At 38.6% G+C, this 27,489-nt stretch overlaps 1 protein-coding gene across 1 annotated transcript in view; it reads left to right on the forward strand.

Annotated features, from left to right (window-relative positions):
• The window catches only part of CAP2 (cyclase associated actin cytoskeleton regulatory protein 2), a 135,649-nt gene that overhangs the window by 26,126 nt on the left and 82,034 nt on the right, over positions 1 to 27,489 (forward strand). Inside the window, exon 3 of the mRNA XM_036123645.2 lies at positions 2,353 to 2,453. Within this exon, the coding sequence (XP_035979538.1) occupies positions 2,353 to 2,453 (101 nt within the window). The remainder of the gene's footprint in view (positions 1 to 2,352; positions 2,454 to 27,489) is intronic.

The raw sequence follows: 27,489 nt of genomic DNA on the forward strand, positions 1-27,489 counted from the left end.
AATAAGCTAAACAAAATTGGAAGGTATATAATTAAATTACTTATGTATTTAAACGGGTATTTTCTAATATAGCAAATCATTCTAAACCATTTATTAAAGTACGGTCTTTCAAAACAACTTAGCCAGCAATTTATTATCCTACTTGAAATGAAGTAGGATCACTGGTAAGCAGGATAATTAGCAAAATATTTGAATGATACCCATCCTTAAAACAGTTTGCTAATCCTAAACAGCGTTGCTTTCATTTCTTCTTAATTTAGTGAGCTTTGATGATCTTCTGAATTCTATTTTTAACAAATCCTTGAGGACAACCTCTTACTTTAAACATAAACATCATTATTACAGTGACGTTATAACTAGTTTTAAAAAAAATGTTACGGTAAAAAGAAACTTTTAGATGGAACCCCATCCATTACAAATCTGTAATATGCACAGATCAGAAGACTACCTTCTTATGAGACTGGGGTTGTGTTGGGTTTTACGATGTGTTTTCTTTCTTTTCACCCCTGACAATCAGGTAAGTTTGGCTCAACAGTTTAAGTATTTTTGCGGGGCACCTGGGTGGCTCAGTCAGTTAAGCGACTGCCTTCTGCTCAGGTCATGATTCTGGGGTCCTGGGATCGAGCTCCACGTCCAGCTCCCTGCTCAGTGAAGAGCCTGCTTCTCCCTCTCCCTCTGCCTGCCACTCTGCCTACTTGTGCTCTCTCTCTCTCTGTCAAATAAATAAATAAAATCTTAAAAAAAAAAGAAAGAAATAAAGAAAGAAGTATTTTTGCATGCCCGCCAAGTGACAAGTACTATGTTATGTGCAAGGAAATCTAAGATGAATTATATACAGTCAGAATCCTCCAGGATCTTTGGTCTCCATGCATTGCTATTCGTGGCCACAAATGCTTTGATTAAGGGATGCTCACAAGGTGCAGGTTGGGGAGAAAGACAGATCGTTAAAGGCTGCCCAGAGGAGGTGTGAGCAGAGCTGAGTGATGAAAGGAAATTGGAAAATATTCCCCTTTATCACCATTCCTTCTGCTATGGAGAGTGCTTTGTCACATTTCTAAAACTCTCCCACTTTAAACACGTAGCAGAGACCTCTGAGGTGTTTCTCCCAGCAACAAATGGGTTTATCTGCTTCCAAATGGATCCATAAGGAATCTTCGGGCTTGCTCCCCTTTTATGTTCAGAAGTTGGTATGTACTGTATTTTGAACATTGAGGTAACTCAGCTTCAATAGCCTGCTTATAAGTTAGACTGCAGGTGCACAGCACTGTCAAAAACTGTTTCCATCACGCTCTGGGCCTGTGGGAATGGGCCTCTGGGAAAGCAAGGAAGCTTTATCCTAACAGGTTTATGAGCGTGGATACTTCAGTACAGTATGAGAAGGGAATCCTAAGTTTTGGTTTGGATTTTTTTTAAGAATTTATTTATTTATTTATTTATTTATGAGAAAGAGAGAGAGAGAGCATGAGCGAGGAGAGGGGTAGAGGGGGAGGGAGAAGCAGGTTCCCCACTGAGCAGAGAGCCCAATGCGGGGCTCCATCCCAGGACCGCAGGATCATGACCTGGGCTAAAGTCAGACGCTTAACTGACTGAGGCACCTGGGCACCCCTGGTTTGGATTTTAATTGTCTGTAGGGTTGAGTTTCTCAATATCAAGGGCCTGAAATCTGGGATTAAGACACAGTTTTTGTTAGTTCAAAGGCAGGAAAAGAGAGGCAGAACATGCCAGGTTGATGTCACTTGGGTTTTGACAGTAAGTTGTCAGATCAAAACTTAATGTGAGAGTAGCTCAGCAGTCCTTTTCATGCCTCCCAACTCCACTTCCTTCCCCCCGGAAAGTGAGGACAGGGCAGAACAGAATGTGTGACACCAGTGTTCCTTTCCTACTTGCCCAGAGTTTGTTATTGCCTTTTAATTTCCTGGGTAATCTTGGTAACCGTTTGCAAGGTCGTATAGCAGGTCAGTGTAGTAGAAAGTACATCGGCTTTGAATCAATAAGGCTTGTGTCAGCTCTTGGATCTGCCACTTATTTGACCTATAGCTTTGGTCAAGTCACGTGCTCTGATTGCATCTCCATTTCTTCATCAGTAAAATTGTGATGCTACTTACCTCATGAGTTTGGGGCAGAAATTAATATGTAGGTGAAAATGCTTACTCAAGTGGATGAAAAAGAGCAAAGCATTGTTTTCTTGAGCCGTTGAGAAGTGTTTCATAAATACTGACTGAGTGCATGAAGGCCCTGGTGAAAAGAATGAGAACAGTGTGAGTGATATTAAGCTTCCATAGTTCCTACGGTAAAGCAATACCAGCTTTTCATTAAACTCTTGGGAACTGACAATATGTGCTTCTTCCAAAGGTGTGGCACCCTCTGTGGAAGCCTTTGATAAGCTGATGAACAGCATGGTGGCTGAGTTTTTAAAGAAGAGCAGGATCCTTGCTGGTGATGTGGAGACTCACGTGAGTACTTCCTTCTCTTGCTGTCTGTGGAGAAGATGACTACTATTAAAAAAAACAAAATGACAGAGGCGGGCGAGGATATGGGGAGATGGGGACACTTGTGCACTGCTGGTGGGAATGTAAAATGGCTAAGGTGCAGGAAGTAGAGAATGGTGGCTCCTTGGGGCTGGGGGAAGGGAGAAATGGGAACTTGTTTAATGGGTACCAGAGTTTTAGTTTAACAATGAAAACTAAACTCCAGGAAAAGTTCTGGAGATCTATTGCACAACAACGTGAATATACTTAATGCTACTGAGCTATATGCTTAAAAATGGTTAAGATGGAAAATTGTGTATTATGTGTGTTTTACCACAATGAAAAAGTGCAGCCCGAGGAAAAGCAAAACCAAAGAATTTGAAAATCTTTGGATTGGAAAAGACCTTTAATGATATCTAGGCCATCCTCCCAGTTTTAGACATTTTTTTTTTTACATTTAAAAATGTTTAGCATCATCCTTGAGAGCAATCATTATTTGCATGCATTTAGTGGAAATCCAATATTATAGCCAAACCAATTAGATACCTAAAAGAAATTTATCACCAGGTTCTTCTTTTATATTTGCCTTTGTTTCTCACAGAGGATTAAATTCCAAATCCATCTGCTTATGGACTTCTCAGCAATGGCAAAACCATTTTCAGTGTAGATTCACAGAAAATCTGATTCTTGAATAAAGCTGTGGTTTGCGGTAAAAGGAAAAAAAAAACATAAAAGGGACTCTCTCTTACTTGTCTCCCAATTAGACATTATATGCAACACCCAACACCAGTCTTCCATGCAATCTGGTGACTCAGATTATACCAGAGTTTCCAGGATTGTAATTAATAGGTGCTTATCTCATCACATTTGTAATACATTTGTTCATCACATCTGAGAAAAATGAAGATTCTCCTCATGACCTCCATTTTTATTAAATATACCTATTGAAATGCCCATTGGCAAAAGAGGGGAAGCTCTGATGTACGTAAGTTCTGGAAAAGTCTGTGTAATAAGACGGGTGTACTTGAAATATGTCATAGAGCTCAATAATTGCTCTGATCTGCTCTTGAGCTTTAATGTGTTTGTTCATAAGAAACCTTGTACGCAGTAAAGATAGTGGCTGAGCTGCTTCTGTTCTGAGGCATGACGGTACCTGAAAACCAACACATAAAATGGACTGTTGCTGCCAACACACTAAAAGAGATTCTTGAGTGATTGACAGACATTTACTGTCTTGAACACTATTACAATTGGATCATTATTGTCACTATTTTTTTAAGATCTTGTTTGTTTGTTACTATTTTTTAAGATCTTATTTATTTATTTATTTATTTATTTATTTATTTATTTATTTATCTGAAAGCAAGAGAGTGTGAGCGGGAGGGGCAGAGGCAGAGGGAGAGGGAGAATCCGAAGTTGACTCTGCACTGAGCATGGAGCCCGACACGGGGCTCGATCCCACGACCCTGAGATCATGACCTGAGCCAAAATCAAGAGTCAGCCACTCAACCAGCTGCACCCCCCAGGCGACCCTCATTATTGTTACTATTCGTTAGCATTAACATTGTGTTTCTGAGGTACAGAGTACATTATAACTCTCATTAGTAATATCTCACAGAACTATGTAGGGAAGTGTTTTACTAGAGAATAAAGAGGCCTATAAATAGATATACTTAATTTTGCATTAAAAAAACATGTAGAGTTTGCATACTAAGTAAGTCTCTTCAAATTCCATAGTAAACAGTTCCTTTCAATTCTTTTCAGAACAAAGCAAGTTATAAATAAAGTGTAACTTCATTTATATTAAGTTTTTTCTTCTCTCCACTCATCAGCTTGAAAATAGTATGACTCAGTTGAAGGACTATGCTCAATAACAGATGCAAAATGCTTAAAGAAATTTATGTTTTTCACTAGTGGGTTTTTAAAAAGTGCAAGAAGCATTTGCAACGACGTGGATGGAACTGGAGGGTATTATGCTGAGCGAAATAAGTCAAACAGAGAAAGACATGTATCATATGACCTCACTGATATGAGGAATTCTTAATCTCAGGAAACAAACTGAGGGTTGCTGGAGTGGGGGGTGGGGTGGGAGGGATGGGGTGACTGGGTGATGGACACTGGGGAGGGTATGTGTTCTGGTAAGCGCTGTGAATTGTGCAAGACTGTTGAATCTCAGATCTGTACCTCTGAAACAAATAATGCAATATATGTTAAGAAAGAAAAAAAGAAGAAGAAGATAGCAGGAGGGGAAGAATGAAGGGGGGGAAATCGGAGGGGGAGAAGAACCATGAGAGACAATGGACTCTGAAAAACAAACTGAGGGTTCTAGAGGGGAGGGGGTTGGGAGGATGGGTTAGCCTGGTGATGGGTATTGAGGAGGGCACGTTCTGCATGGAGCACTGGGTGTTATGCACAAACAATGAATCATGGAACACTATATCTAAAACTAATGATGTAATGTATGGGGATTAACATAACAATAAAAAAATTTAAAAAAAAATTAAAAAAAATAAAAAGTGCAAGAAGGAAGGTAAGGAGAGAAAGAAGGGAAGAAAAAGAAAGGAAGGAAGAAAAGAAAGAAAGAGAGAGAGAGAGAAGGAAGGAAAGGAAAGAAGGAAGGAAGGAAGAAATGAAAGAAAAAGAAAGAAAGAAAGAAAGAAAGCAAGCTTGTCATCCAAAAGTTTAGACTCTGATTCTACAACACAAAGGGAGTACAGACAGGCAGCTATTGTCCATCTGCCCATGACTTTAATACATTGAGCAAGTGGTTTATTTTTTCTCTCTTATAGAACCATGTGTCATTGACATTAAGCTTGCAGCTGCTGCCTCCCACATAAGCCAGAAGTGGGGGTTGAATTTTGTTCCAAGAACACACCTGTTGCCTGGAAAAAAAAAAAAAAAAAACCAACCCTCACATACCTGATTGTACAGTATGGAAATTTGAGAATGACACAAATGTGCGTCATGTTAAATCCTAGCCCTGTGTTTAAAAGCTATTTTACAGATACTGATAATGAATAAGGGCAGCCGAGCTATGATTTAACGTCTGCTTCCATGTGTTGGCTGCTGGTTGGGCTTAATTTACTGATCACTCAATAGTCTATTGACAGAACAGACCACAAAAAAGGGGGACTAATAGCTACAATTAGGAAGCTCTGCTGAACCAAAGAGCATAACAGGTTTAGAAAAGATTAGATCTTGTAAAGCCTTCTTGGATGCAACATAAACCCAAGGGCTTATTTAAACTACTCTTCAACCCAGGAACACTGAGGCAGCTTGCACCCCTTTTAAGACAGAATCGACAGTGCATAATTTTATAACAGAGGTTTCGATTAAATGTAGTTTTCAATGTCAAAGGAAAGGGTCGTCCGTAATACCAAGCCCTTGGTCAGACATCATTTATCCTTAACTGGACTAATGTGATTGTTTCTTACAAAGCTGTCCTGTTGTTATTCATGGTCTATGGACCCAACCTCGGGCTAGTTCTAAACGATTTGACAGTCATGAAACAGCTACAAATCATATAGCTTCTCTTGATGCAAACCCTTTTTGGAGATTTATAGAATTTACATTTTAAAAATGTCTCTAGAAGTCTGGAACATTTATTTTCTGCCCTTGATTAAAATGGATAAGAAAGAAACACTCTTTTATTCATCGTTTCATAAAAGTGAAAGAACCATAATTTGAACAAAAAGGCAATAAAATTCAATTAAGAAGTATAACACACTTAAGCATCGTGTGATTAACTTGCACTGCACAGTGTTAGGACCTTGCCTCCCCTGCCTTCCTGAACATTTTTAGACAATTACAGTAGATGCACTCTTGGGTCACAATCACTGCTCTGGATGTGTCTAGTCTTTGTCATTGATGTAAATCATCTACAAAATGTGTGTTCATTTTATGCCAGGCTGGTTGAATCATGAGTTCAAAGAGGGACTGACTAGGACTAGCAGTTTTTATCTGGGTCTTAGAGCTGGCTCTACTTTTTACAGCATAACCTTGAGCTCATCCCTTACCCTCCTCAGTAATGAGAATGGACGACCTCACTCCCAGGGGCCTTCCCTTTCTCACAGCCGGTGGGTCGAGTCACACCTGTTGTGTCTGCATTAGAACATGAGGGAGGGGCTAGTCGGTTTCCAAACTGAGCTTGTCAGAGACCAGGGAAAGTTCTTCACTCATCTCAACATCCGAAACAAGCAGAAGGACATATGTCAGGGGAAGGATGCACAGAACACTGAAGACACTCAGACTCCTTCACTTAAAGAGACCTTGAGGCCTCCATGAATCTGTCCTTCTTGGTCTTATAGGTTGTCACTTCTTCCTTTATTGGGCCTTTTCTCTGAAAATAATAACTCTTGCCTTGGAATAAGTAACACAAAATGTGTGCATATTTATTTTACTAATTGTACCTTTTCTTCCTTAATTCGTATTCATTTAAGAGGTGATCATTTTGGGGGGCCTGTGTGGCTCAGTTGGTTAAACATCTGTCTCTTGGTCTCAAGCTCATGTCTTGATCTCAGGGTCCTGAATTCAAGCCCCACGTTGGGCTCCATGCTGGGCATGGAGCCTACTTAAAAAATTTTTTTTTTTGCATTTTAAATGCTTATAACCTGGGTCTATATAGGAACCCTCCTGCCCTCACCAAAAAAAAAAAAAAAAAAAAAAAATCATCAAAAGCACAGGTTTTGGGTTGACTCAACAAACACCCCATTCTACCCAGATGTCTCTCACTCTCCCGCTCACCTTCAGCCAAGTTGTTTCTCCCATTAACTTCTAGTTTCCTGCTAATTGCTTCATTTGAAACATATATTTTTATGGTAACTAGACATAGAGTACTTTGGCAATTTCAAACCCAAAGGATCTGTATGTCTTTCATGTTCTCCAAATGGCAGAGATCCAAAAAATGACTTGTAGAAAGAATTCTGACCCTAGATTTCATACAGACTTTGAGATTGGGCTTTTCTTTCTTACTGGCTTAGCCAGTTATGATTGTCGGAATTACTAGAGAAGGAGATACATTAAAATCATCCCTTCTAATATACATCTCTTTTCTTTTTCTTTCTCCCTCTCTCCCTCCCACCCTTCCGTCCTTCTTCCCTCCCTCCCGCCACACGCTAGAGAGGTTAGCTGACCTCGGTGATAGGTTGAGTGATGAGCCATGACTTGGTGCAGAGCGGGGAATCTGGTCTCTGTAGTTGTGCTCCTTTGGGTGGGGAGACACCTGCCTTTGACTCTCTGGGCAGCTGTGTCCCCCATCAGCTTTTTAGGGAACTGGGTCCCTAGTGAGAAGCAAGTGGCCCTGACTGCCACCTTCCTCCCAGGCTCTGCACTCCATAGCGGTTCCCGCCTCCCCTACCCGATTTTCACAGTGTGAGGAAAGTAAGCCGGACAGCTGGCTCAGACAAGGGCTGAGGAGAGGGTGGAGCATCACCACTGTTCATGTGCTTTGGGTGTCTCCTCAGAGCCGCGCCGAGTGAGGCGACGGGGAGGATGGTGGCCTCCAGGACAGATGCACGGTGTCCCTTGCAGGTCTTGGCTTCTGCCCCATCACACCAGCCTTGTCTCGGCCTGGTCCTCACTCACTGTGCTGTTGGCATCAAATTTGCAGAATTCCGGAAGGTTGCAGATCAGTCTCTGTCATCATTTCTTCCCAAGTATGTGAAGAATTTTTGTTCTCAGCAGTGGACACATACTTTGCGACCCAGCCCATGCTCTGACGCACAGCCCATTCCTGTGAGGTCGCTAGCCTTAGTGGGACCTCCCGGGGACCACTTTTGAACTTAAGGGCATTTGTGTTTAGAGCATATAACCCCTGTCTCTTTCCTTGCACATTCTCGTTTCATGGCGCATTTGGAGCTTTGGGGACCGGCTGGTGAGAAATTGGTCTTAGAATCCAAACATCTCTTGAAGGGCCACCAGGCATTGCTAACCCTGCAGGATCTCCCCGTCTACCAAAAATAAAATGTCACCAAAAGGTTTTGCTGAAGCAATGAATTAGGTGCCGTGAATCTTGCAGGTTAAGATTTTTTTCTGCCCTTTTTTTTTTCTTCCTGGACGGTAAACAGTAAATTTACTTTTACCAAACTTTTGCCTGAATGCTTTTTTTTTTTTTTCCTTCTTGAAGGAGAACTATGGAATGCTAGTGCTGGTTATCTGTGTTTGCTAGTACAAACCACACGAAATGCTGGGATGCATTCTGAGCGTGCCCAGGCCTGCTGTGGCTGGGGGGAGCCGTGTCCCCCACCAACTGCACCTGGGAACAAAGTAGATGACTGAGTCTCACACGAAGAGCATTGCTCTGTGTAGAAGCCTAGCAAGAATCTGCAGCTCAGGCCGTGTCCAGAGTTCCTGAGGGTGACCAGCAACTTCTCTCCAGCCATTTTTCTCCTAGGCAGTGCTCCCTCAGAGGATTGCTTGGCATGTCAGAAATGAATGATGGTTCCCAGTGCCGCGAAATACATGTCCTTGTCCTCACCCTTCTCTTTCCCCTGCCCTTCCTTCTTCCTAAAACTACACCAATATTTGAAATATTTGTTGTTTGTTTTCTCTCTAGACTTCAGGATCACTTAATTGTCCGCACCAGAGGCTGCTTCAGCATCTGAAAATTAATACTTTGTCTAAAAGGAATGGCCTGATTTCATTTAGATTATCTTGTTATTTCTATCCATGCACCCATCCCCACAAAACACATGCACACGCACACACACACACACGTGCCTATCCACTATGTGCCTAAGAATTCCTCGTCACGCTGTATTAGTGACATCTGAGAAAAAAACAGCCTCGGGCAAATATATGGGATGTCAGGCCCAAGACTCCCTCAGATTGCAGGAAATATGTTTGCAGATTTGTTAGTGTATGGAAGGCAAGTACAAAATATGCTTTCTCGCCTTTAGGAGTAGTATTTAGGTTATTATTTTTTAGTATATTTAGTATTTAGGTTGTGGTTTACCAATGTAAGTTTCAAAATATGAGAGTTTATACGTTTTATAACATATTACAAACCAACTCTTCTTAATGTATCAAATATGTTTTAGTGATATAAAAGAAAACAGGGTACTCAATGAATAATTTATTGTTCATTAAAGAAGATGCATATATATATAAAATAATCCATTATATGAATATGCATATACATACATATATACTCAGCCATAGAAAAGAATGAAATCTTGCTATTTGCAATGATGTAGATGGACCTAAAGGCCATTATGCTAAGCGAAGGAATCAGACAGAAAGACAAGTACCATATGATTTCACTTACATGTGAAATTTAAAAGAGAAAACAAACCAAACAGGAGAGAAATAGACTCATAAATGCAGAGAACGAACTGGTGGTTGCCAGAGGGGACAGGCCTGGGGAGGTGGGCAGACTGGGTGAAGGAGATTAAGAGGTACAAACTTGGAGTTAGAGAATAAATAAGACATGGGGTTGTAATGTACAACATAGGGAATACAGTCAGTAACATCGTCACAACTTCATATGGTGACAGATAGTAACTAATCTATTGCAGTGATCATTTCCTCACGTATATAGATAGCAAATCACTATGTTGTACCCCTGAAACTAACACAATATTATATTTCCATTGTTCTTCAAAAAAATAATCATTTATCACTCATATGTGTTTGCAATAGAAATCTTTTCCCTTTCAGAAAACACTTCTTTTTTCTTTTTTTTTTTTTTATAGATTTTATTTTTAAGTAATCTCTATACCCAACGTGGGGCTCAAACTCATAACCCCAAGATCAGGAGTCACATGCTCCATTGACTGAACCAGCCAGGCGCCCCAGGAAAACACTTTCCTAAGGCACTTGGAATATTGATACTTGACTTTCAGTCAGTCAATTTTGTTAAAACTGATTAATATACAGAAAAGGTAGTATGGTTTACCCATAATTTGGGGCTCACTCGGTGCTGGGGTTTATTACAAGGTTCCAGAAGTATGCTGCTTTCCTCTGACCCTCTCAGCGTCTAGCACTGTGCCCATAGTGAATGGCTAATCAATGCTTGCTAAATAGGTGAATGAAAATGAATGTTTGAGTGAATGAATCAAATCATTAATGAATTATTGAACCAGTGCATGGATGACCATACCGTGGCTGAAAGTTTAGATTAAACAATATCCTACACCAACAGTTGAAAAGATATCAGGCCAAGTTTAAAGTCATGAATTAGCAAGTGACATATGGAGAAACATAGACTGTAGATTTTTGTGTATCTCGCACACACACACGCTCACATCCTGAATTTCTCATAGACCTGACAATTTATCTAATACCTCCCTCATTCTCTTCATTCTCATTCAGAAAAGCTAAATGAGAATTTTTTTAAAAGATTTTTTAAATTTATTTGACAGAGAGAGACACAGCGAGAGAGGGAACACAAGCAGGGCGAGTGGGAGAGGGAGAAGCAGGCTTCCCGCGGAGCAGAGAGCCCGATGCGGGGCTCGATCCCAGGACCCTGGGACCATGACCTGAGCCGAAGGCAGATGCTTAATGACTGAGCCACCCAGGCGCCCCTAAATGAGAATTTTTTTCAAATGTATTTGAGGATAGTTGACACACATGTTACATTAGTTTCAGGTGTGCAGCCTAGTGATTCAGCATCTCTACTGGTTACATTATGCTCACCACAGTGTAGCTACCATCTGTCCTGATACATTGTAATATCACAGACTGTCTTCCCTGTGCTGTGTTTTTTTTCCTGTGACTTAGTCACTCCATAACTGGAAGCCTGTATCTCCCTCTCCCCTTCACCCATGTCGCCCATCCCCTCATTGTCTTTCCTTCTGGCAACAGTCTCTTTGTTCTCTGTATTGTCTGCTTCTGCATTTTGTTTGTTTATTCATTTGTTTTGCTTTTTGAATTCCACATACGAGTGAACTCATAAGGTATTTGTCTTTCTCAGTCTGACTTATTTCATTTAGCATAATATCTTCTAGGTCCATCCACATCACAAATGTCAAGATCTCATCCTTTTATATGGCTGTGTAATATTCCTGTGTGCATGTACCCTTCTTCTCCATTCATCTATCAGTAGACACAGGTTGCTTCCATATCTTAGCTATTTATTGTAAATGCTGCGATAAACATAGGGGTGCATGTATCTTTTTGAATTAGTGCTTTTGTTTCTTTGGGTAAATACCCGGGGGTGGAATTATTGGAGCGTATGGTATTTCTATTTTTAATTTTTTGAAGAACTTCCATACTCTTTTCCCGAGTGGCTGCACCAATTTACATTCCCACCAGCAGTGCACAAGGGTTCCCTTCTCTCCATATCCTGGCCAACACTTGTTATTTCTTGTCTTTTTCATTTTAGCCATTCTGACAGGTATAAGGTCTAACTGAGAATTTATAAGGACGTGAAAATCCATCAATATAGTGACTTGTAGTTACTGCCAATAAAAATCCCACAAGCTCTATCTGAGACAAGATATTTTTGTGAACTTCACTATAAGTATTTTAAACTGAAGCCCAGATTTTAAAAAGCAATGGAATTTTGTTTGTTTTCTTTGTCTGGATTGGGTTTTGGCATGTTACTTTCCCCTTTGATCATGAACATTCAAAATGATAGTGATCGGGTGAGAAGTAACTTTGTGGCGTCTGAAGGGGCCAGTTGGGACATTAAATTTTTGTATGGGACTTCATAGTGTATTTCCAGTAATCAACTCTCCCGGGTTCCAAGAGTCTTTAGCTGTCTTTTTATAATTTTAAACACCTGGATGAAAAGTAAAAAATTGAATAGATTGTCTCAATGTATCGAAATACTGACCATCCCAAACTTAGAAACAGGGACTCTCACCCCAAAGTTCCCTTGTAAATTAGTTCTTAGAAACTTGGAAGACATTTGTCCATAGACCTGATATAAGCAAAGGGGGTTCAATTCCTACACAAAGACACGGAAGAACATTCTTCCATGTGCAATACACAGACCACTGAGATCTACAGTCTTTTTGCTAATGGTCTGCCATGAGAAAGGACAGAAATTGTAAGATTTGAAAACTTTGCTAACAGGCCCACAGAGAAATTTTAAGTCTACTAAATCTGGTAATTTAAAAAACTAGGACTTGTACTTGGGTTTTTCATTTCATTTTCCTAGTAAGGCTCTTTTATTATTTTACAAAAGTATCAGTCTGTGACAGATGAGAAATTAGAAAGAAAAACCTTTAACCAAATGTTTTTTGAGCGGCACTTATGTAATGCAAAATGCTAGAAAAAAAATTCTTTCACTGTGCTTTTAGTTAAATGAATCAGGAAAACAGTAACATGAACTGCAAAATAGTTAGTAGTTCCAAAGGCAGGAAAATAAATTTTCTGAGGATAACTGAGCAGAAATTGAAAGGAGAATAGCGGGGTGGTACACACACTTTAAGAAAGATTTGCATTATTAAAAATGAAGTCTGAAAAGATATTCATTGAATTGCTGACAATGGTCATTGGGGGTGGGGGGCGTGGACTTACTGAAAACTTTTAATTCCTAAACATTCATGTCTTTTGAACTTCTTGCATCATGTCTGTGTTACTGTTATCATCAAAAGAGGGGAAAAGGAATATTTGATAGGAGAAGAAAAAAATCTTGGAATCAGGGTTTTGCCTGAAAGGGAGTTCACTTAGCCACAAAAGACAAATGAAGAGAAAATGCAGGCACCAGGTGGCGCCACTGATCCTGAGCACTGGGCTGCAGGGCACCCTTGTGGTCAAGGGTCCAGGGTGCCTGGGAATCCGTGGGGAGTTGGGGAACAGGTGTCAGTCAGAGACCTTTCACGGGTTGAGTGTTCATAGTAAGAGCTCAGTCTAGATGGAATGATGTTGGCTAGATATGGTTGATGAATGAACCTAATCTGTTCTTAGCTAAATTTTGTAGTTGCTAGAGATCAATCTTATTTCCCTGCCTTATTTTCATTTTCCATATTTGAGAGAGGTAATGTAAAGAAGGGGAAAGAGAACTAGCATTCATTGAGAGCCCGCTAGGTGCGGGGCACTTTGCACAGCGACTGACAAACATTTCTTGTTCAGTAGGAGAACCATTTAAGATGGACAACACTGGAGAAAGATTGGGTAACTTGCTTATGGCCATGCATCTAGGAAAGGATAGAGTTGGATTCTATCTCAGGCCTATCTGAAGGTCTAAAGCTCATGATCTCTACACTACACCACCCCACTTTCCAATAATTTAAGTCATTCATTATTAAGCAGTAGTCATTGAGCTTCTGTTGTAATAAAGACCCATTTATGTAGGTACCCACTGGCCTCGTCTTCAAGAGCATATCACCTACTTGGAGACACAAGGCATATACACATGCATGGAAGTTAAATAAGAATATGGCTTACGTAACACAAGAGGACAACGCTTAGTGTCACACTGCATTCTAGAATAAGGATAACCTTGTTGTCCCTAATTTTTTGGGGTGATCTTAGAGCAACCAAGTGCCTTTTACTTGTGTAGACCCAAGGTTTATTGACCATGAAGCAGTCCTGGCTTACTAAGTCAGAAGATTTGGTTTAAACATGTTGGTAAAATGCATTAGATTCCTTAAGTGTTAGAAAAACAAATTAGAAAATTTGGAGAAGGGCCAATCTGCCAAGTGTTTTTTAGCTACACAATGATTGAATTTGAAAATAAAGTTAATTTAGGAGAATGGTTTTGTGCAGAATACAAACTTGGAACAATATTCATACCTGTCAGAAAAGCAAATGGATTTAAACATACAATGTTTTTTTTCTTTTTTCCCCTATTCCCATGCCTTGAGAAATACTGAATGTTTTTCTTTCAAATCTTTGGCCTTTTTTTAATATAAACTGCAACAGTGGATTATTTAGAAGAGTTTTTGTTGGGTTTTTTTAAACTACAGTGATTGTTTTTATATTAGAGATTTTACAAAGTTCTGCACATTCTATTTTTGTACACTGCTTGTTTAATTTAGACCACATGTTCTGGACCTCTTTCTATGCCAGTACGTTGGGGTCTACATTATCATTTTTAATGACTGTGTAGTATTTCATTGTATGGCTACACCATAATTGATATAAATAACCAAAATTGTATTTAGGTGAAATAATGTACATACAAGAATGCAGGGGCTGGACTAAGGTGACCCAAGTAAGGCCCTCAGGTGTGACCCTGAGAGGGAGCATGCCTGTGCTTCTCACCAGCGTCACCCTGGTCCCGTCCCTGCAAGGTTGGGCATCTAGTGTCATTTATTATCATTTTAAAAAGTAGTAACATTTGACTTGTTTTCAATTTTTCCCCATTAGAAACAAAATTTCAGTGGATATCCTTGTACAAACATCACTTTATTATTGTACAATTGTTTTCTGAAAGAAAATTCCTACAGTTGGAAGTACTAGGTCAATGGCAAGCACTGCCTAATACTTCATGTTCCTCTTGCCCTTTCTCCCCCTCCCCCGCACCCCTCCACACGCATACTACTGATTCATACTCTCATGGTGTCTTAAAGTGCTTTACACAATTTTGTGATGATTATGAACTAGGAAAATAAGAATTTTAGGGAAATAAGGCATGATTTGAATGCACATTAATATTCATGATATTGACTCTAAAAATGCTTTGCCCTCTGCTGGATGTGCAGGGGGTTAAAAGCAAAGCTGTTCTTCCCCATATAAATCATCCTTTTTTCGTGAAAGAAAACCATCTATCAGTTCTTTTACATATTATTTGACGTACCAAGTAATTTATTTAAATTCCCTCTTTGGGACTGGACGTATGACGTGTTTGGGGTGGGGTTGGGTGTTGAGTCACTTTAACTGAGACCACTAATGCAGCTGAACCATATAATAAAAGATTTCAGGCATGGATGTAAGAAGGGACATGTTGGAGCTGTTCCCTAGTGTCAGAACTGTGCACCGTGGTTTATGTAAATACTTATGTGAGTTGGAAGTTGCCAAGGCAACAATCCTATTAATGAAGAATAAACCTCTTTTATTATCAGTGCCTGAATGATTATTTTTTTTATAAACTGTGCCTGGTAGTCTAACATTGACATTCTTAATCTACCTACTCATCTTTGCTTTCCAGACTGCAAAACTATTTAGCTCTATTCAATAAGCATGCCTCCTTTCTCTGCCAATGAAAGTGGGATTATTGGGGGGAAAAAAATTAGTCAACTGTAAGGGCAGTAAAAACACTAATTTATAACAATTATCTAATATAAAATTATTGCCCTTTTGATATATAGTTTGACAAAGGCAGAGCCTGAAATTGACTGAATTTGTTTGGTATTTGAGTGGGCCAGTCTTTAAATTAACTTGTCTTTATGATTTAATGGAGCATTGCCAACATATTTTTAAATAAGTGGAGTGTGACATTACTGCTTCCTTCCCCTAGTCAGACTGTAAATTTAGACTCCATTTTACGGCGTGCACACTGGATACTTGAAAAAGGCAGCTGTGGCTGAGTCATAGGCCTTAGGGAGCCCCGTTGTCTTGAAGGGCCAGAGAGCCACGTTAAGGGGAATGGGAATGATAGCTAGAAATGAGTGGGTTCGAAGCAGTGTGCTTCTTGAGTTCTAGAGAGAAGGAAATCTTCTCTTCAAAAAAGAATACATTCCCTTTTAATGAGAATGCTTCTTGTGGGGACGCCTGGGTGGCTCAGTTGGTTGGGCGTCTGCCTTCGGCTCAGGTCATGATCCCGGGGTCCTGGGATCGAGTCCCGCATCAGGCTCCCTGCTCTGCGGGGAGTCGGCTTCTCCCTCTGCCTCTGTCTCTCTCTCTCTCTCTGTCTCTCATGAATAAAAAAAAAAAAAAAAAAAAATCTTAGAATGCTTCTTGTGTGTTGTCAAGCTAACCAAATGTTGTCAAGCTTACCTTTTCAGTCGTGGGTGGGTGATATCAACAGTTCATTCCTTTCAGGATTGGATGTTTGTTGTCTGTTCTGTACAACTAGCCCCTTAACACCTACCACTCACGTTCATTAACCAGTCCCCGTATTCACGACCCGTTTCCCTGACTTAAACTTAGTAGCACCCAGGCACCTAGTAGGTACTCAGAAAATACATTTTGATTGTGACATTCAATAATAAATTTCTGCTTTACTCAGTTATACCTTTTGCATGTTTTTCCTGATAGTAAAATTTTAATGTTTGATGAAGAAGAATTTGACAACAAATGTATGAAGAAGAGAACAAAAGCCACTCATAATTTCACTACTCAGAGATAACTGCCATCGATATCATGGCATATTTATTTCATAAGAACTTTGTTCAGGGGCGCCTGGGTGGCTCAGTTGGTTAAGCGACTGCCTTCGGCTCAGGTCATGATCCTGGAGTCCCGGGATCGAGTCCCGCATCGGGCTCCCTGCTCAGCGGGGAGTCTGCTTCTCCCTCTGACCCTCCTCCCTCTCATGCTCTCTGTCTCTCATTGTCTCTCTCGCAAATAAATAAAATCTTAAAAAAAAAAAAAAAAAGAACTTTGTTCAAAGTCCTGTTTTTTCCTTGGTAAGTTGGAATCAACACTGTCATCTGTGACAGCCATATGTATAAGGACAAAGGACACGTGCCAGGCACTGACATGCACAGGTAGTCCAGGTGAGACATTAGGGTGTTGACTGAAATGATGGGGCCAAAGCTTAGCCCTTCTCCCGTGTCACTGTGGTAATTTGAGGTTCAACAACAAATAGTCAATCTGATTTCTCAGTTCTTATTTTTAGCTTTAGACTACATCATTAGCCAAATAGATTTGCCCTTGGAACAGTTTTTAACAAACACAGATGTACGTGTTTCCTTATTAATGGCAACTCAGCTGGCTTGCTTGATGCCTTTTCCTAATGGCACATTGGGAAGAAACAAGGCTGTTCCCCAAACTTATCATGCAGAATAACCAAAGGTCCATGGGAACTAAAGAAGTCATAATGAAGAAACATCCCATCCTTGTATGCTTTATTCTTGGCTGTGACGACATAAAGGGGCAGTTTCAGTGTTGCTTTAGTTCCCTGCCTCAATAATCTCCATAAGCACCTCCAAGCACGCCAAGATAAATATGATAAAAATAACAATGATAAGCACAAAGAATAAAATCTCATGTAATGTGGATAAAAGCATAAAACTTTGCTATTTTAACAAACAGAAACAATCCAAGTAAAAATAGAGTTTTTACATTAGTCTCTTAGTGAACCCCCCCCCCATTATCATTGTTCTACCACCCTTTCCACCAGATAACCGTCCCCAAGCCCTTCCCATGTAGGTGTTCATAACACCTCTGTGTTCCTAACTCCCACACACACACCTTATATGCAATCCCATGTAAATATCAATATAGCAGGTGGTGAGGAGATGCTCTGTCACCAAGAGGATGAACACAGGATGGAAGTTCAAAAATATCTGAAAATTTAAACAGAATAAATTTTGCTTAAAAAAAAAGTGGAAGAAGGACTTCTAGTTTCTGGTTCCATGTGTAAGGAGCTTAGAAGTCACCACACCATCCTAACAACAAGTAAAAAGCTGAGCAGATTAAAAGACCAGCAACTCTTTTTGGATCTATAAGAGAAGGGAGGACACAGAGCAAACTGCTGTCCCCAGGATCAGAGAAACAGGTGATACACAGAATTCCAGCTTATTGGAGCAAAGACTCAGGAGTGAAACTGCCATGGGAACCAGTGCTCGGGTAGGAAAACAACCTGAACCGTAATTGATGGATTGTTGCAAGCTCAGTGCAGACAACTCTGAGAGTTAAGAACTCCAGGAAGACCCAGTTATTGGAGTCCCCCACAACATTGGGAGATATACCCATAGCATTTCAACGAGGTTCCCATAGTAAATATGGAAGAAAAGTCCCCTCAGACTTCTGGAAAGGGGAGGGGGAAAGTAAGCATTTTGAAATTAGCCAAAGCACTCTGTTCTTAACAAGGCCTGTCCTCAGTGGAACCTAGTTAATCAGAGCATAACCTGGTAGAGTATTATCAGAGCCCTACTGACCTCAGAAAGAGAAATCCTCAACTCCAGCTGGCTCTAGTCTTCCACACAGGGGAGAGAAATCAAGTCCAGATCACTGTAGCCACCCTGTCCCATCCAAGGAGGAAGGAAAAAAAAGTGAGAGACCCTTGTGAAGTTCACAGTCCAGAGGCATAAGGTCACTGAAAGACTGAGACCTAATTGTAGGATTAAAGCACATGTCCTCATCTTGCCTCACCACTACATTACTAAAGTCCTATTTACAGCGATTTCTTTCACTCAGTACATCATATGTGGCTATCTATCTATCTATCTATATGCATATATATATATAATTATATATATATTACATATAATATTCTATACACATAATACATATAATATATATTACATATATATATTATTATGTATATATATTACATATATTATATATATACATTACAAGGTATACCAAAAGACAAAAAACAGAATTTAAAGAGACAAAACAAATATCAGAACCAAACATAGTAGTGATGTTAGAATTACCAAGTTGGGAATTTAAAATAAGTATGATTAATTTGTGAAGGACAATAATGGAAAAAGTAGACAGCATGCAAAAACAGATGGACAAAAACAGAGAGACAAATATCCTAAGAAGGAATCAAAAAGAAATTCTAGGGGCTCCTGGGTGGCTCAGTCGGTTAAGCGACTGCCTTCGGCTCAGGTCATGATCCCAGGGTCCTGGGATCGAGCCCCGCATCGGGCTCCCTGCTCCGCGGGAAGCCTGCTTCTCCCTCTCCCACTCCCCCTGCTTGTGTTCCCTCTCTCGCTGTCTCTCTCTCTCTCTATTAAATAAATAAATAAAATCTTTAAAAATTAAAAAAAAAAAAAAGAAATTCTAAAGATAAAAAAATACTGTTACAGAAGCAAAGAATGGCTTTGATGGTCTTATTAGTAGACTGCACACCACTGAGGAAGGAATCTTTGAACTAAAAGATATATCAGTAGAATCTTCAAAAAACAAAGAGCACAAAAACCAAACAAAACAGAACAGAATATCCAAGGACTTTGGGACAACTACAAAAGGTGTAACATATGTATAATGGGAATACTAGAAGGAGACTAAAGAGAGAAAAGAATAGAAGAAATATTTGAAACAATGATAACTGAGAATTTCCCCCAAACTGATATCAGAAACCAAAACACAAGATCCAGGAAGCTTAAGGAATACCAAGTAGGGTCAATACCCAAAAACTACACCCCAGCATATCATTCTCGAATTATAGAAAATCAAAAATAATGAAATAACCCTGCAAGAAGCCAGAAGAAAACACATCTTCTATAGAGGAACAAAGATAAGAGATACATCTGACCTTTCATCAGAAACCATGCAAGCAAGAAGAGAGTAGAGGGAAATATTTAAAGTGTTAAGAGAAAAAACCTACCAACCTAGAATTTTGTATCCTGAAAAATTATCCTTCAAAAGTGAAGAAGTACTTTCTCAGACAAAAATTGATGGAACTTGTTGCCAGTAGACTTGCCTTGCAGGAAATGTTAAAACAAATTCTTCAGAGCAAAGGAATATAATATAATTAGCTCAGAAACTTCTATCTATATAAAGAGGAACATCAAACAAGGAATAAATGAAGGTAAAATAAAAACTTATTTTTCATATACTTGATTGATCTAATGTAACAGTTCGTTCAAAATAATAATAGAAACAGTGTATTAAATTATGTATGCTTATGTATATATCATATATATGCATATGTATCCATATATATGTATATGGATATATATATATACATATATATATGAATGACAGCAGTGATACTCAGGACAAGATGAAGAGATTAAGATTATTTTGTTATTATAAGGTATTTATGCTACTGTGAAGTGGTATAATGCTATTTGAAAGTGGACTGGATTAGTTGTATATTGCAAACTCTTGGGCAACCACTTAAAAAGGAAAAAAAACGTATAACTGATATGCTAAGAAAGGAGAGAAAGTGGAATCATCTAAAATGCTCAGTTAAAACCACAGAAGGCAGAAAAAAGAGTAGAAGATAAAAATAGGAACAAATAACAAGAGCAACAAATGGAAAACAGTAATGAATATGGTAGATATTAATCCATCTATGGCAATAATCACTTTGAATGTCAATGGTCTAAATGCACCAATTAAAAGATAGAGATTGTCAGAGTGGATCAAAAAACACTACCCAACTAACTACATATTGTCTACAAGAAAACCATTTTAAATATAAAGACACATACAGATTAAAAATAAATGGATGCAGAAAATATACCATGCTAACATTAATCAGAAGAAAGCAAGAGTACTTGTATTAATTTCAGACAGAGCAGACTTCCAAGTGAGGAAAGTTACCAGGGATAAAGAAGGGCATTGCATAATGATAAAAGGTATTATAAGAAGAGAAAACTACAGACCAGTATCTCTCATGAATATAAGTCCTGAAATCCTCAAAAAATATTAACAAATCAAATCCAAAAAAGTATAGAAAGAATTATACACCATGGTCAAGTGGAATTTTTCCCAGGTATGCAAGGCTAGTTCAATATTCAAAAATCAATTAATGTGGGGCGCCTGGGTGGCTCAGTCAGTTAAGTGTCTGACTCTTGGTTTAGGCTCAGGTCGTGATCTCAGGATAGTAAGATCCAGCCCCGTGTCAGGGTCCCCACTCAGTGGGGGTCTGCTTGAAGATTCTCTCCCTCTGCCCCTCCCCCTGCTTGTGAATGCATTCTCTCTAAAATAAATAAATAAATCTTTAAAAAATTAATGGTATTAGGGTTGTACTGGCCTCAGAATGATTTGGGAAGTATTCCCTCTGCTTCGATCGTTTGAGAGAGACTGTAGAAAATTGATATAATTTCTTCACTCAAACCTACTGAATCTGAAACTTGGGGTACAGGGCTCAACAATCTGTTTTAACAAACCATCCAGGTGAATATAATGCACACTTAAGGTTGAGAATCACTGGTGTACGCCTTTGTTATGGTTGTTAATATGTCAACCCAGATGCCTTTCATAATCTGACTTTATAGAGTTGGTGCCTATGTTCGTTTTTACAAAATTAGACATCTTCAATTTGTTTTAAGCAAAACTGTGGAGTGGTGATATTTGTCTTCGTCATCCTACCACCTCTTTTCATCAGCCCATTTTCTTGTCTTTCTTTCATCTCTCAGGTCCATCTTTACATCTTTGTTGGCTGAAACTCAAGGAACTTCTCCTTTAGAGTTAGAAACTCCAGATTAGAGGCCCCTAAGGGATAAAATCTAAAAATACAGTATTTCTAATTGTAAAATATAGGGCATTGGCAGATTAATTAGGGAGGAATATGGGGATGGCATTGACCATGACCTTCTCAAAGCCAACATATTGCACCCAAAGAGCAGATGTCCATTCCCCTGACCTTAGAAGAGGAGGACCCCCTTCCCTTCAGTGTCTGGGTCTCAAGAAGAATGATACTTTTTCAGAAGATCTGGAAATCCCTTAATTACAGGTACCCTGGCTGGGTATTTTTTCACCTCCTCCATGTCTCCTACCTATTCATTTTATTCATCCACATAGTACTTTGCCTGTAGCATTCCCAGTGAAACAATGCAAAGATTTGATGAGTATTTAGAGATCACTTGGGCTTCCCCTGGGAGCCATCTCTCTCTTGAAGGGATTAGATGGAAATAAGTCATATTTGCTAGTGTCTGCTAGTCCTGAGGTTTGCTCTAAACTGATTACAAAAATTCATTCTCCTACTCTGTCCCCTAGGAGCACAAAACAAGGTGGTCCACCATTCCATCTATCCAAGAATCCCAGTTACCTAAGTGATAATTGATCGAGTTTAAATAAAATGTGTAGTCTTGACTCCTACCAAAGTCTCCCTTTCCTCTCTGCACACACGTGCTTGTGGGTAGATAGATGCACATATACACCCACAAAGGTCACTGAGGCTCTCTGAGCCCTGCACACATGTGATGGACAAACTCAGCAAAACCCCTCAATTATTTGTTGTTACTGAAAACCCCTACGTTTGGCTTTTTCTTTCACAATGTTTTGAACTGCCTGAGTGAGCCAAATTCTCCCTTTCAAGTTATCAGAACTCAGCAGGTTTAGTAAAATTGCTCCTAAATAGGATGTTGTCTGGTTGAGGGGACTCACAGAACTTTTCTGTAGAGGCAGGTGGATCAGAATATCTCAAGTGTGGAAAGAAAATCCTTTGAAACATGGACCAATGAGGTTAAGTGTGAATGTGGTTTACAGTCTGCTAATTAGGCCCAGAGTTCTAGGGAACTGGAAGGAGAAATCTTTCTGAAGATTTTGTAGATTCTGTAGATTTCTCTACATAAGCAAAGTGAAAGGGATAGTTGAAGCAAGTATCTAGGTTTTGAGCCATTCTCTGCTCCAACCTCCACCCCTCTTGTTGAGTGAAAGGCTGTTTGGGGAAGGACTCTAACTAATGAAACTGGCCATTCTGCTAATCAGACCACCAGAAAATTACTCTACTAGCACCAGACTAAATATTCTTTCTAGGGAAAGTAAAAAAAGGCTACTGATAGTGTTCATCTTAGGATAACTACAAAAATATTGTCAATACCCCTCAGAGCTAACAGTTTTAACTACAGAGGTCAGATAATCCTAAATTACTGTTCCACAGCAACTATAATTCAGTCAACTCTGCAAAGCTTGTCATAGATGAGGACAATACCTCTATATTATTGTGGCCAGGAGAAGTGCAATTATTTTGTTTATATCCAAGCTGTGGAAAGTTGTATTTCATAGTTTTCTTTTTGGAAATGTGGTCATTAGAGACCGAAAGAAGTCCTACTGAACCACTGAAAATATACGTTTTGATACATGGATGAACATTCACACAGCTCAGAACTTTACATTCATAAGGTCATAATGGCCTCCAGGAGAGTAAATATTGAAAATTCTTTGTTCCTCCCTAAAGAACATCCAAAATTTGCGATTCTGAGCACTATAATCCCAGCAATCAGAGTTCCAGGACAAATAAAAGAGGAGATGGTATACTCCAAATAGAAAATATACCCTAATTTAGATATTCATGAGACATTTTATTATGTTGATGATTGAATTTGTTGTTTTAAATCGAAATGTTCTAAGGATCTTGGTTTGACCTGAAGCTTTTTTTCTCAGTAGAAAAAAAAAATCCTTGAATGAGAAATAACAAGAAAAATTAGAAACAAGATTAAGGTGCTCATATCAGTAAAAATTTTGGAAAATTTGTCAAATGTCAGAACATGTTAATGAAGTGGAATGACTTAAACTAGTCACTTTCCCCCCACTTTAGTCACTTTTAGTCAACATAGTATTAGAAATCCTAGCCACAGCAATTAGGCAAGAAAAAGAAATAAAAGGCATCCAAATTGGAAAGGAAGAAGTAAAACTGTCAGTATTTGGAGATGATGTGATACTATACAGAAAACTCTATAAAGACTACACCAAAAAACTATTAGAACTAATAAATGAATTCAGTAAATTTGCAGGACACAAAATCTATATACAGAAATCTGTTGCATTTCTATATATTAATAATGATATAGCAGGAAGAGAAATTAAGAAAATAATTCCATTTACGACTGCACCAAAAAAAATAAAATATCTAGGAATAAATTTAACCAAGGAGGTGAAATACCTGTACTCTGAAAACTATCAGACATTGATGAAAGAAATTGAAGATGACATGAATAAATGGAAAGCTATACTCTTCTCATGGACTGGAAGAATTAATATTGTTAAAATATCCATACTACCTCAAGCAGTCTACAGATTCAGTGCAATCTCTATCAGAATACCAATGACATTTTTCACAGAACTAGAACAAATAATTCTAAAATTTATATGGAACCACAAAAGACCCTGAATAACCAATCTGGAAAGGGAAGAAGAGAAATGGAGGTATCACAGCCCCAGATTTCAAACTATACCGCAATGCTGTCATTGTCAAAACAGGATGGTGCTGACACAAAACCAGACACATAGATCAATGGAAAAGAACGGGGAGCCCAGAAATAAACCCACACTTATATGGTCAGTTAATCTATGACAAAGGAGGCAAGAACATACCATAGGGAAAAGACAGTCTCTTCAATAAATGGTGCTGCGAAAACTGGACAGCTACATGCAAAAGAATGAAACTGGACCACTTCCTCACACTCTACACAAAAATAAACTCAAAATGGATTAAAGACCTAAATGTAAGACCTGATGCCTTAAAACTCCTAGAAGAAAACAAAGGTGGTAAACTCTTTGACATCAGTGGTAGCAATATTCTTTTGGATTTATCTCCTCAGGGAAGGACAACAAAAGCAAAAATAAATAAGTGGAACTATAGCAAACTAATAAGGTTTGCACAGTGAAGGAAACCATCAGTAAAATGAGAAGCAACCTACTGAATGGGAGAAGATTTTCGCAAATGATGTATCAAACAAGGAGTTAATAACCCAAAATATATAAAGAACTCATGCAACCCAATATCAAAAAAAACAAACAGTCTGATTTAAAAATGGGTAGAGGTCTTGAATAGTCATTTTCCAAAGAAATACAGATGGCCAACAGGCATACGAAAAGATGCTCAACATTACTAGCCATGAGTAAAATGCAAATCAGAACCACCAGATATCACCTCACACCTGTCAGAAGGGCTATTATCCAAAAAACAAGATACGACAGGTGTTGCCAAGGATGTGGATATAAAGGGAACCCTTGTGCACTGTTGATGGGAATGTAAATTGTTGCAGCCACTGTGGGAAACAGTATGGTAGTTCCTCAAAAAATTAAAAATAGAACTGTCATAGGATCCAGTAATTTCATGTCTAGGTATCAATCCAGAGGAAATGAAGACAGTAATTCAAAAAGACATAGTCACCCCATGTTCATCACAGCATTATTTACAACAGCTACGATGTGGAGCAAATCATGGTTTAGGATATTCAAGATATTCCCAGAAGATTGAGTAGCACCCAAATTCTCAAAGACTGGACATCACCTCACTGAGCCGTCCCTCTCCTGTCCCATTCCATTATGCCTTTAAAGAGGTTAATAGAGCACAAACCCTTGATTGAAAGGGAAGATAAACCAACCTGCAATATGGTAGCAAAGGACTCATGGAATCACCTTCATGACAGCTAGAAGTAGTCCATCAGAAAGGAACATTGCATGTGAAGGGAAGGCATGGGCTCATACTCAAAGAAAATGAAACGCAAGGAAGAGAAACAGATTCATCACAATGGCTTAGTAAGAGTATAACTTACACTGTCAGAGTTAATGAGTTTAAGTGTATTTTTAAATAGCTTAAAGACAAGGTGATAAAACAATAAGAGTGAAATGCAAAAGAAATTGAAGGTCTAACAAATCAAGAACAAAAACGACATTCATACAGAAATGATATATAAATTAGGTGAATGAATATAAGAGATCCTGTTGAAAATCTGTTAACTCACAATAGAGAACAGTATTCATACAATCACAGTAAATACAGATGAAAAACAAAGAAATTGAAGGTAGAGAGAGAATCTAAAAGATATGAAGACATTCAAATATTACATGATCTGAAGATAATAATGAGTCCCTGAATAGAGATTCTAACAAATGGAACAGCGGTATCTTGAAAGATACAAGAAAATTTTCCTAGAAATGAAGAACCAAACCTATTCCAGCAGATATAATATAGAATGCTCAAAACCCAAACATATCATGATTAAGCTGTTAAACCCCAAGGATAAAGAAATAATTCTTCAGGTGTCAAACTAGAAAAAGCCAATTTTCTGCAAGAGAGAAAAAAAACCCAGCTGGCTTCAGATTTCTCTCGGCACATTTAGTGCCATGTTATGTGAAAATGGATGAAGAACGTTACCCAAGGAGGTTATATTCAGCCCAGATACTATTAAAATAGAAAGACAACAGGGAGACGTGTCCAAACCTGAAGAACTAAAAGCGACTTTGAGATCTCTTTGAAGAAAAGAATTGATAATGAGGTTTGGCCAATAAAAAAAATCAGAATAATCCAGAAATGGAGAAATCATGGTAAAATGACTGGTAAGAACCACGAGGTGTGTTTAAATGTAGAACCTATCCTGAAGTCTGTGGATTCATGTTACAGCTAGCATATGAATGCTATTAATTGAGCAAAATAAAAATAATAACTAAAAAATATGGAAGATAGGGCGTCAGAGATAGGAAAAAATGTAAGAATCTACTTATATTCTCATCCTTGCCAGTAAGGAGCCAATAAATTTTGTCTAAAATGAGACAATGTAATTTAAAATGCAAATACATAATTATTCCAATCTCTTAATATTTTATATATATATATATATATATTTACCTTGGAATGATCATTTAGAACATCATAATTATTATAGTGCAGAAACTTTTAAGTTTATCTATTCCATCTCTTTCATCTCTACTATTCAACCATAATTAAAATGAATATTTTTTATTTTAAAAAATAGTACCTCAGGTATGGTCCAATCTTTTAAAAGTCTCTGTGCATATATATCTTAAAAGGTGGTGCAGTGATGTTCATCTATTGTTAACAAAGATTATTTCTAGATTGTGAGGCATTTTTTTAAACCTTAATATTTGTAACTTTCTGCATTTAAAAATTATTCTAAATCATTATGCTTTGTCTTATGAAAACAGCTGTGTGAATGAATTTTCTTAAGAACTAGAAAAAGTGTGCCAAAATGGTCATTTGTGCCTGATAATTCCAAAAATTTGGAATTATTTTCTTCTTGGTACTCTTCTGTAATTTTTTAAATTTGAAAAAGTAAAGAATTAATAGTGAAGAGTAAGTAGAGAGTAAGGATATAAAATATGATTCCGTGTATTTGAAACATTCCCTCCTGCGTGTCCTTTCTGGGGGTGGGGGAGTTCAGCGCTGAAATCTCTAGATCTGTCTTAATGAATAGTCGTAGAAGCCACGGGCTCACAGTGAACATATGTTTATGGGGACAACTTAAAGGACAACTTTCTTTCCACTAGAAGGCATAGAAGAGGTTTGGGCACACTGTGAACAAGGACAGGAGAAATACCCTTTGAAAACAATTGCATTTGGGGCTCAGACATTTTTTAACAGCTTTATTGAGATGTC

Source organism: Halichoerus grypus, chromosome 9 (assembly GCF_964656455.1).
Source record: "Halichoerus grypus chromosome 9, mHalGry1.hap1.1, whole genome shotgun sequence".
In the NCBI taxonomy this organism is placed as follows: domain Eukaryota; kingdom Metazoa; phylum Chordata; class Mammalia; order Carnivora; family Phocidae; genus Halichoerus; species Halichoerus grypus.